Source organism: Lutjanus erythropterus, chromosome 3 (assembly GCF_056507025.1).
Source record: "Lutjanus erythropterus isolate fLutEry1 chromosome 3, fLutEry1.hap2, whole genome shotgun sequence".
NCBI classification, from domain to species: Eukaryota; Metazoa; Chordata; class Actinopteri; order Lutjaniformes; family Lutjanidae; genus Lutjanus; species Lutjanus erythropterus.
Genome location: NC_139319.1, coordinates 11494436 through 11512608, shown reverse-complemented (window position 1 = coordinate 11512608; position 18173 = coordinate 11494436). Strand labels below are relative to the sequence as shown.

At 40.0% G+C, this 18173-nt stretch overlaps 1 protein-coding gene across 5 annotated transcripts in view; it reads left to right on the top strand.

Moving 5' to 3' along the window:
- The window catches only part of tmem131l (transmembrane 131 like), a 48749-nt gene that overhangs the window by 25893 nt on the left and 4683 nt on the right, over positions 1-18173 (top strand). For 2 of the 5 annotated variants that reach the window (XM_084714997.1, XM_084714994.1), the window contains exons 7-29: positions 731-835; positions 3330-3407; positions 6404-6557; positions 7861-7919; positions 8010-8115; positions 8240-8342; positions 8900-9044; positions 9199-9369; positions 9463-9532; positions 9970-10093; positions 10195-10264; positions 10378-10487; positions 10624-10693; positions 11619-11752; positions 12200-12342; positions 12474-12660; positions 12972-13157; positions 14062-14211; positions 14301-14853; positions 14972-15084; positions 16315-16484; positions 16573-16782; positions 16937-17015. In XM_084714997.1, coding sequence (XP_084571123.1) covers positions 731-835; positions 3330-3407; positions 6404-6557; positions 7861-7919; positions 8010-8115; positions 8240-8342; positions 8900-9044; positions 9199-9369; positions 9463-9532; positions 9970-10093; positions 10195-10264; positions 10378-10487; positions 10624-10693; positions 11619-11752; positions 12200-12342; positions 12474-12660; positions 12972-13157; positions 14062-14211; positions 14301-14853; positions 14972-15084; positions 16315-16484; positions 16573-16782; positions 16937-17015 — 3290 coding nt within the window. The remainder of the gene's footprint in view (positions 1-730; positions 836-3329; positions 3408-6403; positions 6558-7860; positions 7920-8009; positions 8116-8239; positions 8343-8899; positions 9045-9198; positions 9370-9462; positions 9533-9969; positions 10094-10194; positions 10265-10377; positions 10488-10623; positions 10694-11618; positions 11753-12199; positions 12343-12473; positions 12661-12971; positions 13158-14061; positions 14212-14300; positions 14854-14971; positions 15085-16314; positions 16485-16572; positions 16783-16936; positions 17016-18173) is intronic. The other 3 variants (XM_084714999.1, XM_084714995.1, XM_084714996.1) reach the window with 2 other exon arrangements.

The following is an 18173-nucleotide window of genomic DNA, read 5'->3' as shown; positions in this document are numbered from 1 at the left end:
AGAACAATTGTTTGGAAAGCACTACTTCCTTTGTGGCCGAGGTGTGTGATGTGACAATGTTAGATCATGAAGGATTAAATGTGTCTCCATGAAATGTCTTTACAGAGAGACCATTAGTATCACGCAGTGGTGCAAATTCTATCAGTTGTAGCTCTGTGGCTCATAGAAAGGCTCATTTTCTTTGCTAAATTTTAAAACCGATTATTTAGTAGAGTGGCACCAATAATGGCAAACAGTAGGTAGCGCCTTTCCTCCCCTCTCCCTTTTTTTATTTAGCAACACGGTGGCATGGATGACAACACATTAAGGTGGAACTTGTTTGCATTTTGCAAAACAGACACGACACAAACAACAGTTAATTGCAAAGACTTGAAAGATAAAGTTCGCACCTTGAATAGCAACACAACAAACGTTTGTTATTCCTATATACTGTTGGACTTTTTAAAATCAGGAAATTAGTTTGGTTGTACTGTTCAGTAACTTCAAAATAGTCTTAAAAGCCAACATAAAAAAAAGAATTTGAAAAAGTTGGAATATATTTTTGCTGCATTATTAGCAACATCTTTTTCTTTATTCATAATCACAAAACCTCAGCTACCTTGTTACGAGCTGCTGCGGACAGCCATTAAATGTAACTGCTCCTTTGTTTGCTTGTTCTCTGCCTGGCTGTAATATAACGCACGTGATGTGTTGAGAATCCTTTTCTAAACGTTAACTGTTCCTTCTCCAGGTATTTGGTGTGGGAGTCCACCAGGGTTCATTAAAGTCTGTCCAAAGAAAGGATAGTCTGCTAATATTCCCTCACATCCAGAGCATTAAGCTGACCCAAACTCAGGTATGTGTTTAAATGTCTGCGTGTCGGGTTGTGCAGGCCTTGCACAAGTAGTGAGTAACGGCTCATCATTGGAAACAGCTGATTTCCCCTTTCCTGCCAGCCCTGATAAACAAGACAGCTGCATGCATACACACAGAGGCTTTGTGATACACACTGACAGCCTCTTGTTCTCATGTTGTTGTAATTATTATTAATGTGTGCACAGTCAGCACCAAGGATGTCACAACATAATCAGTCTTTTCTTGCTTAAAAATATAAGTGTTTGCTTTCAGAGTGTAACCACAAACGCTCAGTTAAAAATGACACAAGCTTTATACAGTCATTCATTTGTACACGTTTCAAAACCACGCAAAAACACTGAAAGCCAATGACAGATTAGTGCACGGTTTTAGAAGCAAGCGCAGACATTGAAAGTGTGTGAGAAGCTATCTGAAAGACGTTCTCGCCTCCACAACAGGAAGTGAAGTGGCAGTTGCAAAATGTCAGCTTAGCCGAGTGCAGAGAGACTTCAGCTCTCGTAATCAGTCAGACTGCTCTTTGTGCCGAGAGCAGACTTCTCCTCCCAGCAGACTCCACATCTGTCAACATACGGTTAACAAAAACATTCACCATGTATAAAGTATATAGTAAACTTCCTCATGGGATTCATCATCAAGTTGAATCCACGTTCATATTGTGCCGGTTTTCTGTCTTCTTTGCGCTTCACACAGGCTGACATTTTGTTCAACAAGGCAGAGGACAAGGCCATAAGACTTTGTCTGTTGTGCATGAAGAGGATGTGCATGAAAGTGTTAGTAGATGGTGATGGTGGGGCAAAGACAGGAATGTTTGCAAAAAGGCATACTCTGTATCAGATCAACTTTAATTTACCTGTTCAAAACTTAAAAAAGAAGTTGTCCCTCCATTTGTATTCAGTTCAAAACTACAGTGGGGGCTATTAAAAGCTCAGAGCAGTTTATTTATACACGTATTGTATTCATTTTTTTGTTTATTTAACAAGGACAATGCACAATAACAAATACTGCTTTGACTTTACCAAGTTAGCCAAGAGGCTTTTTCCTACCTGTTGCCGCTGGGCAGATGTTACACATCTGTCACCCTAAAAACAAAATGTAAGATTGAAATTGCAAAGTTATTCATCCTTCATAAGCACACAGAACAATGATAAAAAGAAAAAAGAATATTAATGTTTAAAAAAAAACATCATTCAGGACACCCGTCATTCATTGTCATGTGCTGTTTAAAACAACACAGAGGCTCATACATAACATCTGCAAAACAGATAAAATAAGGGATATTAATAGAAATATGACCTAAAGACAACATTGTGCTGCATTCTTAGACACTAACTAAAACATGCAAAGCAGAACTCTAGATGTACAATGCACAGTACATATATAGTATTCTATGTATTGTATATGCATAGTTTAGACAAAACTACTATGCCTGTTTTTGCTAGAATGTAGTACAGGATAGCCCAGGATAGCAGTATTACTGAAATAGTGATATGTTGTCCAAATCACAAAACGAGAGCCAAAGACCAAAGGAAAAATGTATGAGAAAACAACAAAAGCCTTATAATGTAACACTGTTGTACTGCAGAAATGCCCTGATCTAAAAAAAATCTCATTCTTTGGATGAAACAGACCCCAATAAATTTCATATCATCATAGTTTTAATAGTTTTTTCCAGTAAAAATAAAAATTGTAATGCAAAAATGATCATTCTCACTAATCGTATCGCAATACCATATCATGCAGCTATAGCCCTAATAATTACTGACCATATATAGAACAAACTGGCCTTATGCTATTTTGAATTATTGGCAAAAATACTTAAAGAGCTACTTAAGACCCTGTTTTAGCTTTAACACACCCTGCATTCTGAAAGATTGAGTGTCATAGGACATATCAGAGATTTTTTACAGATTTATTTGAAGGGCAAGTGGACAGAATTACTTCTTTTTTTCCTCTAGAAAGAGGAAAATAACTTTGCAACTGTTGCTATAAACACTATAAAATGGGACCTGGATCAGTAGATAATGTAATAAACTAACTGTGAATTTTTGTAGACAATGTAGAGAGTTTAGTGTTACATCACACATACGGGCCTGTCACATACGGGGTTAAATGTAGGCGCTTAACGTTGATCCACTATAACCCCTTTGCATGTTTTACCATGATCAGCATTTAAACAAGTGATTACCTGGACAATATTTAAGCCACGTTTAAAGATTGCAGGAGTTCACAGCCGCAGAGTGCTCATCTGTTCAGTGGTCTGTGTTTGCAGACCTGCGAGTGTAGACAGTTGTTGCACTGCTCCTTTTAATTGGCTCTGTTGATGTATTGAATTTCTAACCTGCAGTGCACAAAAAGGCCACTAGAGTTCAGTCAAGTGTGACGTTGTTTAGCCACTGAAGCCCTTGTATATAAAAAAATGATGCTGATGTTTCTGTATATTCTTTACATGGCTTGTCATGCTGTTTCTCCTGCAGGAAGATGCCTCTAACATCACTATACTGGGTCTACTCCTGGAGTGCAGCTTACCGAAGAGTTTGTTCAACAGTCCTCAGGTACTTATTCATCTCACATTTATTTAAGATCCCCTCCACACGTGTTCTAAGACGTATAAAATGATTTGTTTGCACTAATTACTTGAGTGTGATGTGACTTCACCACAAAAAAAGAAAATACATCTCGTACTTGCACAATGCATAATCTATGAAGGAGCAAATATTTATCATTTCAAAAGTTTAACTGCTGCAGACAAGCTGTCTCCTGCTTTACTGTGAAGTCAGTTCTCAGTGTTTATGCAGTGGAAGTTTCCACATCATTCTTGTAGGTAAATGGTTTAAACTCTTATTGAAGATGAGTTCAGAGAATCTTTCCTCCTCCAGCAGATGAAAGTGAAATCAGGTTTCTAATGTCAAACCCTGCACAAACAGCGTTCTGCACAGTGAAGCTCAGGCGCAGTTTTGAGTGGATGAAGCAGTAGTTAATAATAATAAACTCACATCTTCACGTTTATTATGATTTACGTAAAAGTTCAGCAGTCATTATTGTTGGTTCTAATCTGTAGGCTTGGGCGGTATCAAGCTAAGCTAAGAAAACATGAGCGCAAATAACAGCGGCACAATGGAAGCAGCTTGTGTCCGCCTAGAAAATAATAAATGAGATATGGAGACGTAGTGCAGCGACCAGCAACAGCTTCTTTTATTTTCTGTCCCACGTCAACAATGTAACTCGACTCTAAGTTGACACACAACCACAAATACAGAAGACCTTTAAATCACAATAATAAAGGGCTCAGTCAGGTTCAACATAATTTTTTTTTTTTCACTTTCCCTGATCAGGCAGAAATGTACTTACCCAAAGTCAGTTTTTACTTGCCCATATACAAATAATTTTATGTATTAGCAGTTATTAAATAACAACAAAGACTCAAGTTCATCGCCATGTTTAATCTGGGGTTGCAACAACTATAAAATATCAGAATAGTGAATAATGTCCATCTCAGTTTTTCGAAGTTCTGTTGCAGAAATCTGTTTTTGTGAGGCTGACAGCATTTTCTGCCATTTCGCATGAAAATTTACTTTGACAATTAATTGATCATCAAAATATTTTAATAGTTTACTTATCCAACATGGCATTTTACTTTCTCCGGGCAAGTAGGCAATCCTTATTGTTACATATACAGACAGACAGAATTCAAAGCTTGAATGCATTTATTCTGTCCAAAGATATGGCTCCCCAGCTGTTTCACATGGAGACAGAAATTAATTGATTTCCCCAGATACTCCACAAAACACACAATTGAGTAACTTCTCTGAATTACACATCTTAATTAAAAAACATCCTTGAAGAAGGGAGGACATAGAGTTGACTTTGAGGAAAAAACACACCATTTTTAGTCTGTTCTGACTTTGCAGTGAGTCTCTCTCGCCCGTCTCGTCACGCCCACTCTTCTAAGTTTTAAACTCGCTGGCCTTCTGCTCAGACAGCCGGGCTTGTCATCTGAGCGCCTTCTGTTTTCTCTAGAACCCCTGAGGAGGGTGAGATCTCTTGCCAGACTTTTAATTGCTTTCTCAAGAGACTCTATAATTGACGCGCTGCTCCCAGAGCTCGTGCGGCGCAATACACATGCAAGAGGCGACTGCGGGCGACCTGACTATATCGTCATAATTATACAAACTGAAATCATCCTCACGTTCTGTTGCATGAGTCTCCCAGCTGTTAGCTTCGGCTCGTATCCAAGATCAACACCTGTTCCTGTTCCTGTTCCTGAGGTCCTTTTCGAACGTTCGCTGACAAAATCGAGAACTGGCCTGCGGTCGGTGTCGATGCCGCTCACACATTAAATGAGCCTTACACAGGAAGTTAGCAGTAGCCTTGGTTTCAGGGGATTAAGTTTGCTATTGCATCCTTGAGCCCCCCGTGGCACCAGGCCAGGGCATCTGTCTGCAGGTCATCAAGAGCTGATTCAGCCTCTGAGACGAGCCCTGGTCTGCAGTGAGATTTGCACTCTTGTGAGTAGGGTGTTAGTCACAGGGTGGGGTGGAGGCTGGGGGCAGGAGTCGGCTACTGCCTGCGCGTTTCTTTCTGTCAAAGTACAGCATGTATCTGTCTGTGACGGCAAAGACAATAATTCACACTTTTCCATCATTATTTGTTTTTCTTTCGACCATAGCTTCATCACCCAGACTCATCATAATATATAATAATACTTTAATTCTTTTTCTCAACATCCCCGGTCAGGCAAGTGAGTCGCCAGATTTACTTTCCCATCATGGTATTTTACTTGCCCTGGGCAAGTGGGTAACCCTTGTTATTTAGCCCTGAAATCATTCTGTTTTTACACCAGAGATCTTTCTCATACAAACTCTCATATATTTTTGCAAAAATGTAAACACAACCTACAGAAAATAAGCAAAAGTACAAAGCAAAATTTAACATTCGAAAAAGAAAAAGAAACAAGCAAACAATTCAAATTAAACAAAAGAAAATAAAAACAATTGAGGACATTGGGAACAGATGGGAATAAAGACAACAGGACAAAGAAACATTATATTCAGTGATTTCCTTTAGATGACAGTGCTAGAGAAATTATTTAGTCCATTATTTACACCCAATATTGTATCCATTTGACCCAACATGGCTGAAATTTGTTTTCTTAGCTTTAACAAAAAGGTCAATTTCTCCATTATTCTTCATAATTCATTCATTTTCTGCAACCGCTTATTCCCGAAGGGTCCTGCTTTAAGGACTGAATTACATTGCAATCCCCAAAAATATGATAATTATTAGCATTCACAAAACCACACTGTCTCCAGCAAGTTGAGTTGCCTGAAAACATATTTCTTCTCAGTTGGTGTAATTAAAAAAGTTCACTGTCTTCCAGCAAAATTGTTTGTCTGCCACTGGATTTATTCATGGTTTATTAATATGTTAATATCTTTATCTTTGTTGTTTGTCTTCCTTCTCACTGAATTTCTCAGTTTATTCCACGTTGCTCTCATGTTCCTCCTTCTTCTCTGTGTGTGACTGGTATGCTTTTCCTGTCCCGTCTCAGGGGTCCTGCCTCCAGAGTGAGGAGCGCCTCAGTCTGCAGATTAATCTGTCGGCGCGTGGTGACCGGCCCGCTGACCTGGACAAGCTCAAGCCTTACGTCATTGAGCACATTTTGGTGCTGCTGGTGGCCCCCGCTGCTGGACCGGCTGCAGTAGGTGGGTTTGTTTGTCCTGTCTGACCCCATGTCTGGAGGCAGATTAGCTGTGGGAATGTGATTGCACAGCGTCATTTAAAGAGATTGTCCTCTTAAAAAAAAAGCCAAGTATAAAGAGGAGTGTGTTGTGATGTCTTCAGCCTCTGCTCAGATAACCACAGAAAATGTTTGATCTTTTCTGTGGGGAACCACTATCAAAACAAAAGTCCAACAGGTTAAAATGGTGTTTACATTTTGACACCAGAGGCAGACTTAATGAAGCTCTCTGAAATCTCATGTTGGCTCTTTTCTCTTCCTCCTGAATCTTTATTTTGATTCTGCAGGTAAAAAAAAATTAATGACCAAACGAGAAGATCCTGTTTATGAGTTTACTTTTGAAAGAACTGTCAGATGAGAAAAATATAACAAGACCTCATTTCTACTTTCCTCTGGGCTCGATGTCCAGAGTAACACAGAGGCTGACAACCAAACTAAAGCAGCTGCAGGTGTCTGCACAGCATTTGCATTGGTGCACAATTACTGTAGTTTATTATAATTGCTCACATAGGGTTTGCCCTTGTTGTTGAACCACAGCAACAAACCAAATATGTTTCCAAAAACATGTCATCGTGTCACAGTCTACATACAGACTATTTCTGTCAGCAGCAGGCTGACTTGGTGTTGTCTTGTTAATAGTTTTTTGTTGCAGTGGCTGTCAGAACATGAAGGCTGTTTCCACATTTTATCCTTTTTGTCATTTTATTAGGTTTGCACAGTCAAAAATTGAAATCACAATATGACGAAGTGCAATATCCAAATTCCAGAAGCTTTTTGGTAAAATGTGACAAAACAGCATTATAATGAAGAATCATAGTGCTGCAGAGATGGCCTGGTCTGCAAAATCTTTTCCTCTTTTCCTGATGTGAGAGAACATGTTTGTTTCATCCAGGCTCCAAAAAACATCATGAATTTAATACTCTTTTTTTCAGTGCAAATGAAAGTTGTGATGCAAAAATTATCATTCTGACTAATCATGAATCATTTTACTGTCACAATATCTGTTAAAATATTGGTTTTTTTTTTACCATATCATGCAGCCCTAATTTCCATCATTACATTTATCTTAGCTTAAGTCAAGAAATCTTTCTCTGCCTCGAAGTTATTTTAATGACATATAAAGAGTGCAAATGTGATCTTTCTATAGCAGAAAATGTAGATTTTTATATACCTCAGGATCATGTGTAACTGTGTAGATCTATTCATACATTTAGTATGTTATACTGTACATATGTACAATGTTTTATTTCTGATGTTTTTCTCTACAGGGGAACCAAAAATAGGAGTTTATATGTTAAATTCTGGCGGCAAGAAGCTCTACGTAAAGGTGAGGTGCTTCTCTTTCTTTTCATACTGTATATAATGAGTATTATAGGTAATAACTTACTGGCTTTGACGAGATGATTTATATCCTCAGGACATGCAGGTGCTATCAAAAGTTGAGGCCAGCCTGGACTTTAATCAGGTTCTGCTGAGACCAGAAGCAAAAAACTTCACTGAGGTGGCTGCACTTGCCTGCAGAGGTGAAAACTCTATTTCAGTTCAAATAATTTCTTCTCAGGTCATGTAATCACTTCTAAGTGTAATTGCATTTGACCCAAATGTTTTTAAAAAGTTTCATCAACAAAATTTTGTTTCTTGTATCAGGCTCTTTGCCAGGCCACGGAAGGAAATGCATCAGTCATATCAGTTTAAAAATTCTGGGAAACCGGACGACCCACAGGTTCCCTGGACTACATATCACAAACGGGTAATGTTGAGAAGTTTTGCCTTTTCACACTCAAGTTGTCCTAATTAGAATTGTCAATATAGGAGAAATTTAAACTTCAATACAAGTAAAAAAAAAAAATAATAATAATACTCATTACCTTCTTTGATACCACAGCAAAAAGATAAAAACAGAGACGTGCAAAAAAAGGTTAATTTTGTTTTGTTTTTAATTGGCAAACTGCACACAGTGCTGGGACAGAAAAAGTCAATGAACACTGTCTGGTTTTGCTGAAAGCCAATTTTCAGGAAAGAGACTAAGGACTGAACTGAACTGAGGTCTTAAATGAGCACTTAGATCATTTTTATAGCTTTGATACATTCAATACAATTAACAGATATTGCATAGTTTTAAACACACGGTATTGAAAAAAATATCAAACTATCAGTACTTTTGACAACCTTATTCCTAAGAAGCCATCGTTTGTTGATGTTATGATGAAGATAAGCAATGTTAAAATGTCCAAATGCTAAGTGTCATTAACATGTGGTACTGAATAACTGAGCATTATGGTGTCATTTTGTTGTTGCTTTGTGCAGACGGACCGAGGAGGATTTGTTCAGCCTGTTCCAGGTGAAACAGAGCGACGCAGACAAGGTGGATCTGTGGCTGACAAACTCCCTCCTCCTGCCCCTCACTGTGACAAACGCCAGCCTCTCACAGAAGCTGCAGGGAGTCATGAAGGTACAAACCACCGCCTGATGTAATGATCTGATTAGAGCAAACGTTCTCTTAGTTTATCTGAAGTGAACTCTGACATGAGCAAATCACACTACACTTCACTCTGATATAAGATCAGGATTTGACATGAAGGTCTCTGCTGCCCCCTGTCTGTCAGGTGATGAACTTCAGCGGTCCACTGACAGTTCCTCAGGGCTGCTGGCGTGTTCTGTCCCTCCAGCTGCTCAGCAAGGCCCTGCCTGTCAACCAGCTGTCCACGCTGAGTCTGGACACCAGCCTGGGCACAGCCCTGCACATCCCCCTTTACTTTCAGTCAACTCCCTTCAAGGTAAAATAACAGCTGTAGCGGCCCGTTAGCTGTGTGTGGTGGTTGGGATCAGTACACAGGATCAGATGTGGTAACAGATGATGTGTCTGTCAGCAGGGGGAGGCGGTGTTTGAGGCGGAACGAGAGTGTGGACGACCTTGTCCACTCAGACTGTCTGAAACAGGTGAGACACTGCACCAAAAATCATAAGAAGTTTTTTTTAATTGTTTATTTATTATAGAGCTACTCCATCTGTGTTGTTTTCAGAGTTTTTCAAATGGAAACTCCCACTTAACCGTTAGAAAAGGAAGTGAGAGCACTTACTCCACTCCCTCATAGCTGCTGTAAGTGATTATGGAGAAAGATTGTTGAGTGTCATCAAATACCAACAGCAGTATTTGACGACCTGGAAATGACTCCGATTCAACAATGAACTTTTTTTTAGACTCGCTTACTGCACCTTCAACCAAGGGCGTTTATATATAACAACATCATAAAACACAAACCCCGATTTGAAGACATGAGGGACATCACTGGGAAGCTACAGAAAACTTAAGTAAACACAAGAAAAAATAATGGACCCTTACTTTAATTTAATTTTTTTCCTTAATGGTCCATCAGGTCGTTCAGAGTGGCAGCGTTCCCTCCTCCCAGACTTTTTACCCTCGTCCTGGGCTGTGGACAGCAAACTGGCTGCTGAGCTCTGCTCTCGATGGCAGAGCCACAAAGACAAGCTGCCTTGCAGGTCAGTCTTTAAACACAGCTTTCCCCTTCATGCCATTATGTGCCCTGTAATCCATCACTGCATAAACATCATTAATCATGTAAATCCTTTTGTCTTCTCAGGTGGCCCAGACTCCCTGTAGAGACGTCCGTTCCTCTGGACTTTGGTGCTACACCCGTCAATGAGAGCAAGGTGAGCAAACCTTTAATGACTCTTCACTTAAATGTGATGTATATATATACTTTTTAGTATGTTGTGGGACGTGTCTCCAACACAAAGAAAACATTTGTTTTTGTTTGTTTCAGGTGAAGACGTTCATGCTGAAGAATCCTTCTTCTTCAGTGGTTTCTGTAGAGATTCGAATCCTCTCCCTGTACCCGGCCCCCCTGGAGGCTCTGGACCTTCTTACCAAATGGTAAACTGTCCAGAGTATATGTTTGATATCACAGAGGATGTGTTGTGCCTCTGCTGGTTGGACCATTGCACCACTTTGCTCCGGCACTTTCCCTCTATTTGATTTGTCAAACTGTTTTCTCTGTTTTGATTGGCAGGTTTAATATCAGCCCCCTCTCTGTCAACATCAGCACTACAGAGTTTTCTCTGTTGACTTCTCCTCCGAAGGTAAATCCTGAGAATACTCCTGGGAAATAAAGTTGTGACACTGTTTAATCTCTTAATATTTACTCATCTCTTTTTGGCTTTCAACCTTTAATAGCTCTATTAATTCATTAAACACATGGACAACGCTGTCGTTGTTGTGCTTTACCCCTGTGTGTCAGATGTGGTTTTCACCTGCATGTCATGTAACTGAAACACTTTCATTTCAATCGATGCAGCTGTCTGCACGGGTTCCATGCCTGCTCATTACAAGCATAACTGTGACCTGAAGTGTCTATTTACCCTTCCAATCTATTTTTCAACAACACGCACATAAACACAAGGTCGATGCCTAATAAAAAGGTGCTGAATAAATATATTTATCTGCATTTTGCAACCAAGGCAGAGCAGAGTGTGCTCCTGAGCCAGAGTGCAGCTCACTCTGCTGTAGTTTTGTTTTTAATCCCACCGACTTGAAAGCAAGGGAACACTGGGACTTCTTGAACTTCGCCTGCAGTGTTTATTTATGGGCAAACTGTATATTTACTGCCACTAGACAACTTCACTGCTAAACAGTGAAGTTGAACACTGAACACTGCCACTGGCACTCTGTCTCTTTTGCTCAACCACACACACACACACTGCAGTGCCTGTTCCACAATCATGTGCATTGTGTTGATGGAAAAATAGATGAGGAATATTCACACACATTGAAGGAAAACTGCTCACTGCACAGTCAGGTTAGCTGCTCATTTGCTGCTGACACTTTGAAATGCACAGACAAGAAGGGGCTGGCACAGACAGATGCTTCAGTGTGGCATGAACACTGTCGTGACACGAGCGTAGTGCTGACGTGACATTTGCGGTCTAGACACGGGGGTAGTCTTGCCTTTGTTGCTTTGACTTCAAACCTTTTTTTCCCCCCCTCCTCTTGTTTGTTTGTGTGCAGGCTGGTGAGAATGTGGAGGACATCACAGGAGAAGGTGTCCTGCGTCTGCTGCTGCAGCCCTGGGAGGCCAGAGAAGTCGCTGTGGTCTTCACCCCCTCCGACCACAGACCCACCACTACCATTCTCATTATCAGGTACTGATTCATATCAGTAGAATTGTGTGCATTCAGGTTTCACAAGTTTGGAAGAGCAGTTCCTCAGAAGAGAGTTTCATAGACCTTTGTTACAGCAGGCATTTTGATTTGTCAGAGTACTAAACTACCAGAGTTAGCAATAACATTATGATTGTTCCCCAGAGCCAATATGCACAGTACCAAATTAGATTTTAAAAATTTAGCATTGCAGCATAATCATAAACCCCTGTATTGTGACACTTGTATCACCAGATTTTTGCCAATACACAACCCTAAACCAAAGAATAAATCCAAAAATTGAGAGAGAAATAAAAATGTAATCCTCAAGGTGTTTATTGTGTTATCAGAAACACTTTTCATTTTGTTATTTAAACATGTTTTTATCAAGCATGTTGACTACAGTGTTAAACATGGCCTTTTAAACGTTTGTCTTTTTAACTGTTTCAGGAACAACCTGACAGTGTTTGACATGAAGATGGTGCAGGGCCACGGGGCCAAAGAGCTGCTAAGAGTCGGAGGCAAACTGCCCGGTCCAGGAGCTTCTCTGCGCTTCAATGTTCCTCAGTCAACTCTAATGGAGTGTCGTGACGGTGAGTTTAATGTTTAAACCTAATATCACCACATGGCTGTTAAGTAATAAAGTTTAGTGGCACATCTTCACTTTTAACAGAAAGAAAATGAAACAAACAAATGGCTGAACGTTTCTGCTCGTCCCTCATAGGCCTGCGCACCAACAAGCCGCTTTTCGCCATCAGAAAGAGTTTCAAAGTGGAGAATGCAGGAGAGCTTCCTCTGACCGTCATGTCAATGAATATAAATGGATATAAGTGTCAGGGGTTTGGCTTTGAGGTCCTGCAGTGTCGCGCCTTCAGCCTCGACCACAACACCTCCTCTGAGATCACCATCGCGTAAGTGAAATGTGTTTTATTAGTTTAGAGTGGATTTGTTTTTTACTGTTGTAAACTTAATATCTAATGTTGTCATGTAAATTCTTCTTTGGTCCATATTAGTTACAGTTGAATTTTACAGTTTTTTATCTGTGGAAGTGCTCACATCTGTTCACCCATTTTCAGTTTCCTTCTGTCTCTCTTCCTCTTTTAACATCTTTGTGCAATCTGTCCTAATTATACCTCCCTCTTCCTCTTTATGATTCTGTTCCCGTTCTCCCCTTCACTTTTCTTATGTCTCTCACCGTCTCCATCTGCCTGTTTCCCCTCAGGTTCACCCCAGACTTCACCTCGTCCTGGGTGATTCGGGACCTCACCCTGGTGACATCGCGCGGCACCTCCTTCCCTTTCACCCTCAATGTGACGCTGCCCCACCACATGTTGCCCCTCTGCGCTCAGGTGGTTCCTGGTCCCAGCTGGGAGGAAACTTTCTGGGTTGTCACCCTCATCTTCACATGGTTAGTGACTTTAAAGTTCCCATGAAACTGCCAGCAGAGTGCTTATTTCTTCTGCTAATTTTGATTGCTCTTTGCTGTAGTCAGTGGCGCTGAACGTGCATTATGATCTCCCTCCTACACCTTAAGTGGTCTATGGAGAATGGTCCTATTAGCAGACTATTCCCAGATTGGGTGCTCCCAATTAACATGGCCAGACTGGGACCAAACACAGCCTTGGAGACGTATGGAGGCCAGTTTGCCAGGTTTGGCTCCTGGCATCCCAGTCAGCTACCTACTCAGCAAATTAGTAGTTAGCAGCACTGGGTTGTTGTTGTTTTAAAAAATTATAATACCAGTAGCTTTAAATTGATACAGATACCAATAAAGTCCTTAATTTGATACTTGTGAGGCTGCTGAGTGCAGTTCACAACAGTTGGGTGCTAATTGTAGCTAACAGTTACAGTTAACAGCAGTTAGATGTAAGCTACATCAGCGATGAGTAAGTTAAGGCCATCTGTCCACGAGGAAACTCTGTCAGTCAGAGTTAACACTGAACAGCTGGAAGGAAAAATATTTTTGTCTATAAAATACAATCCATTTTCACCCAAATCAGTGAATAAAGATATGAAGTTGTTTTTGTGCAGTGAGGCCTGTTCCCCAGTGGTGTCATAAGAGAGAGAGTTTCATTGAAGACAGAAGTAGTCTTTTATTTTTTTATGGTGTTCCAGGAAAAGACAAACTCTGAAATAACATTTAGAAAAATGGTGACATATAGCACAAGGCCTGCGATTAAAACACCTAAATATCACTTTTGACTTTATGGGAATGTAAACTGATTGTTAGATTGTTACCAACCATGTGTATCAGAGATGTAACAAACTGTAAGATGGTCTGATGGTAGCTGTTCTATCTGTTTGTGTTTCAGCTTCTCCCTGTTTGGTGTGTGTCTGATGGCTTTCCATCAGGCTCAGTATATCCTGAATGAATTCTCCACACCCAGCATCAGGAGCAACCACAACTCTGTCCTGTCACGGGATAACGGCCCCGTCAATAACATCACACCCAACGGAGTCAAGTAAGTGTTTCAGAGACTGTTTACTGCCTGTATGATGACAAACACTGCAAGTGTTAAAATATTTAATTTTGTCATTCTTGTTTGTGCAGTAAAACAAAGGGCAGTTGTAAGAGCTATGTGGACACCTGTCACACCTCAGACAAAGGTAAGGGGCGTGGCTCTCCAGCCCTGGCCAACAGCCCCGCCCAGCGTCCTCAATCCTCCAAGAAAGGCTCCTCCGTCACCCCGTCCCAACAACAAAAGAAACACAAGGTTTCACTCTATTACACCAAATACAAGTCCAGCTTGTCCACAGCAGCAGCTGGTGCTGTGGCGATGGATGAAGAGCACGAGGACCTGTCGCCAGACCCTCCCCTGACCCCAGACCCCGACGTCTGCAACAACAACGAGCCAGCTTTCATCAGTGAGCTGGATAAAAAGACCTCCGCAGACTTTAAAGAGGAACCCCACAGCACTATAGAAGATAGAGTACCAGCAGAAGTTATGTTTCCCATGGAAATGCCTGTTGGTTTCCCAGGTAACGTCACACTGAGTCCAGGACCTCGACCGGGCCTGTTAGTGTGCAGCCCCGTAGAGAAGAGCTGCACTGAGCACTATGCAGACAAGATTGACTCTGAGAAAAGGGACAGCTCTGAAATGGAGGTAAGGAAGGCACTTAATCGATTCAATTTTATGTCTAACTAATTGATTCAGGCACTTAACATTTAATCTAATCTTCCAATTAAATACCAACCATCATAATTTATTTTCTTTCCTCCAGCTGAGAGAAGATGGGAAAGGCCAGAAAAAGAAACCACAGAGTGCAGAAACTGGCACTGCTCCAGGAAATAATAAGGGAAAGAGGAGTCGCAGGAAGACAGAAAATGTCTCCAGGTAGACCTCACTTTTCATCTATAAATCAGTTTAACTCTATCCTGATATTCCATAGGAAAATATAATTTGACACTTCTGGCAAACAGTGGCAGTAACGTAGCGAGTCGCCACCTCTCTCTTCTTGCAGCAGATGAAACATACACTTTATGTTTCCAACATGCCGTGCATCCATGAGTCAGCTCTTATGAAAAGCAGGAGGAGACTAAACTGACTTAAAAATATTGTTTCCCTTTAGCTTTTAAATGAACTACTCTACCCTCTTAGACTGTCATGATTCTCCAGATCCATAATTTGATTTGCTTTTCTATATAAACGTATTTTGTCATTATTTGAGTAGAGAGTAGAGGTCTTCACAGGTCGAACAAAACCCAGGGGACAGGACACATACATCTGTTCTGTTCAATTTAAGTTTATTCACAAAATAATTTAAAATACAAGTACTATCATATAAGACATATTGAAGACATGTGAAATGGATACCTTGATAAGCTATCTGGAGCTTGAAAAATGGGGGCCCAGTATATGCCAATATTTAAATATATTTTTACCAAAATGTTACCTAGATTTAAAAAAAAAATTTATTAGTTACACCGCAATTTTTACAACCTACAAATCACTTCTGGTCTGTGAGAAGCTAAAAACCTAAACCTAAAAAAAGCTTAATGGCCCCGGGACATTTTATCCGTCACTCTAAACATTAGAAAGTAAGATGCAATAAATAGAGACATGTGGCAAATGGAAAATAAACAGTACAGTTTAAATGGATTTCAGGGTAAAATAACTGGTTTAGAGGTCTCCAGCTGTTCAAGCTTCAACATTTTTTAATATGAACTGAAGCCTTAAGGTCTTCTTGAAAACAGACACAGATAATGTAATTTTTATAGTTTTATAGTTTCTTATTCCACACATATGGACCTCTGCAAACCACACTAAAGCTTTCTCTGGTCTATGCTTTTTTTTAACTTTAAAACTCAGTCTTGTCCAATTTTTCAAAGCTTTTGGATTAAGAGCTAGCTCATGCATGTGTTGCAGTATGTTAACATACTGTGTATTTTTAATTTCTTAATACTTTGTGCTTTTATTTTGCTCAGTCTTTTCATTCTGTTAGCTTGTGATCCTAAAGGCATCAGAAACAAGCATTTAGTAGTTTATTAATACAGATGTTGTTACAAAACACCAAACTGTCAGATAAGATGTGTTCTCATTGTTTCTGTTTGATAACTGCTGTAGTGCTCCTGAGCACAATGTGATCGTGATGCCAGAGAGGGAGAAAGAACCTGAATGGAAAGCAGGGGACCGTAACACCGGGGGAACCCGCAACCGGAACCGCTGCTGCAGCGGCACCAAGTCAGAAGCACCAAAGCCCGGACAGAGCGCTGAGAGCCCCCTCAAACAGAACGGTGGGAGTCCAGTCACAGCTCTCTGCAGCTTTAATTTCCCAACAATCAACAATTTGACTTTAATCTCACCGGTCTTGTTGATGTCCAGCAGGTGTGTGTCCTACTCGTACTCGACGAAAGTGTGCCACAGAGCGGCGTGGAGGCGGAGTTTGTGAGTCGGGTTCAGACTCTGGCAGCTCAACGGGCAGCGTGAGGGCCAGCAGAGGCAGCTGGGGCAGCTGGAGCAGTGCCAGCAGCATGGAGGGAGACAAAGACCCCGGTGCCCGAACGCACGCTTGCACTACCTCATCTAGAAAAAGTAAACAACACTTGTGTAAAACTTGCTCTAAGAAAACAAGAACTATTAACAGAATATTACAGACTATAGCTGGTGTTTTATCACAGATGAAAGTGGTGAATTATTTATTTTGACATTTTTGCAAAACAGATTTTTGTCTTGCCTGTTTTTACAGGGGACTCCATGCAGTACGGCGTCTACCCAGTAGAGCGAGACTGCTACCAGACCATGAATACAAACTACAAGGCTCTCAGGTAACTCAGCAAACATACAACCACAACACAAGAACTGTCTGATGATTGTATGAGCCTCCACAGAAACATGCTGTTACCTTAGCATTTCTTAGCAACTGTCAACAAAAGTTCAGTACTAGTTCATGTGTCTTAATGTAAGAAAACATTATTTTGTTTGTTTACTGGATTTTCAACCACACACAAATGTCAAAAAGTTACATTTCCAGTTTCAGTGTTGTGTCAAGTAAAGCTAAAGCATCCACAAAAACAGACCATGTTCAAAATATTCTGTGCAAATGCTTGCAGTAAAAAGACATATTATCAAAAGGCAAAAGCCACAAAACCTACATGTCAGTCACCTAATACTGACTCAAGTATAATAAAGTTCACATAATAGAAAAAAATAAGTAGTTAATATTTCAAACCCAACACAAGTACATTAATATAATTAGAAACATGTAATTCTTTAACCAAGTTATATCCAATTAGGCTATTCTGTGTGATCTCATTTTGACGACTACTGTAATATTTCTCACATCCATTCACTGAGCTGCCCCTCAAACTGCTGGTGATTGAATGGGGCTCAGTGATTTTGAAAAAGTATCTAATTGCAGTTATTTTGACTGATATTGTGATTTATTTTTCAGTATTAGAGGGAATGATAATTTTTTCCATCATTATTCTCATTGTCTTCGAAAAACATATTGAAATGATTATGTTGTGATCTTTGCAGGAATCTGTACCAAACAAAGATGTTCTTTATGTCTGTAGAATTTAATGTGTAGGTCAGGGCAGCTCTGCAGCACCACAATATTTAAAATTTCATTTTTACACATATTTTGAAAAATGAAGTGGTTCATTTTGTGATTTCGATAAAATTTTGATCAATAATTCTGCCTTATAATTGAATATAAAATGGGTAAAATGTAACTAATAAAAAAACTCAAATATGGTAATTCAAAGTATTTAGTATTCATAATTCATATTCTAATAGTTGTATTTCCACGTTGAAGACTGGATTAGATTGGAATAAAACTTGTGAATCAGAGTAAAATCTAATGTTTCTGTTTCTCCACTTTGCATCATGGCCAGGCCTCTGATGAAAATCTTAAGATTATATTAATATTATTTGAAGAAAATGTACGGCTTTGTTTCTGGATATCCTGTTTGACTTGAAAA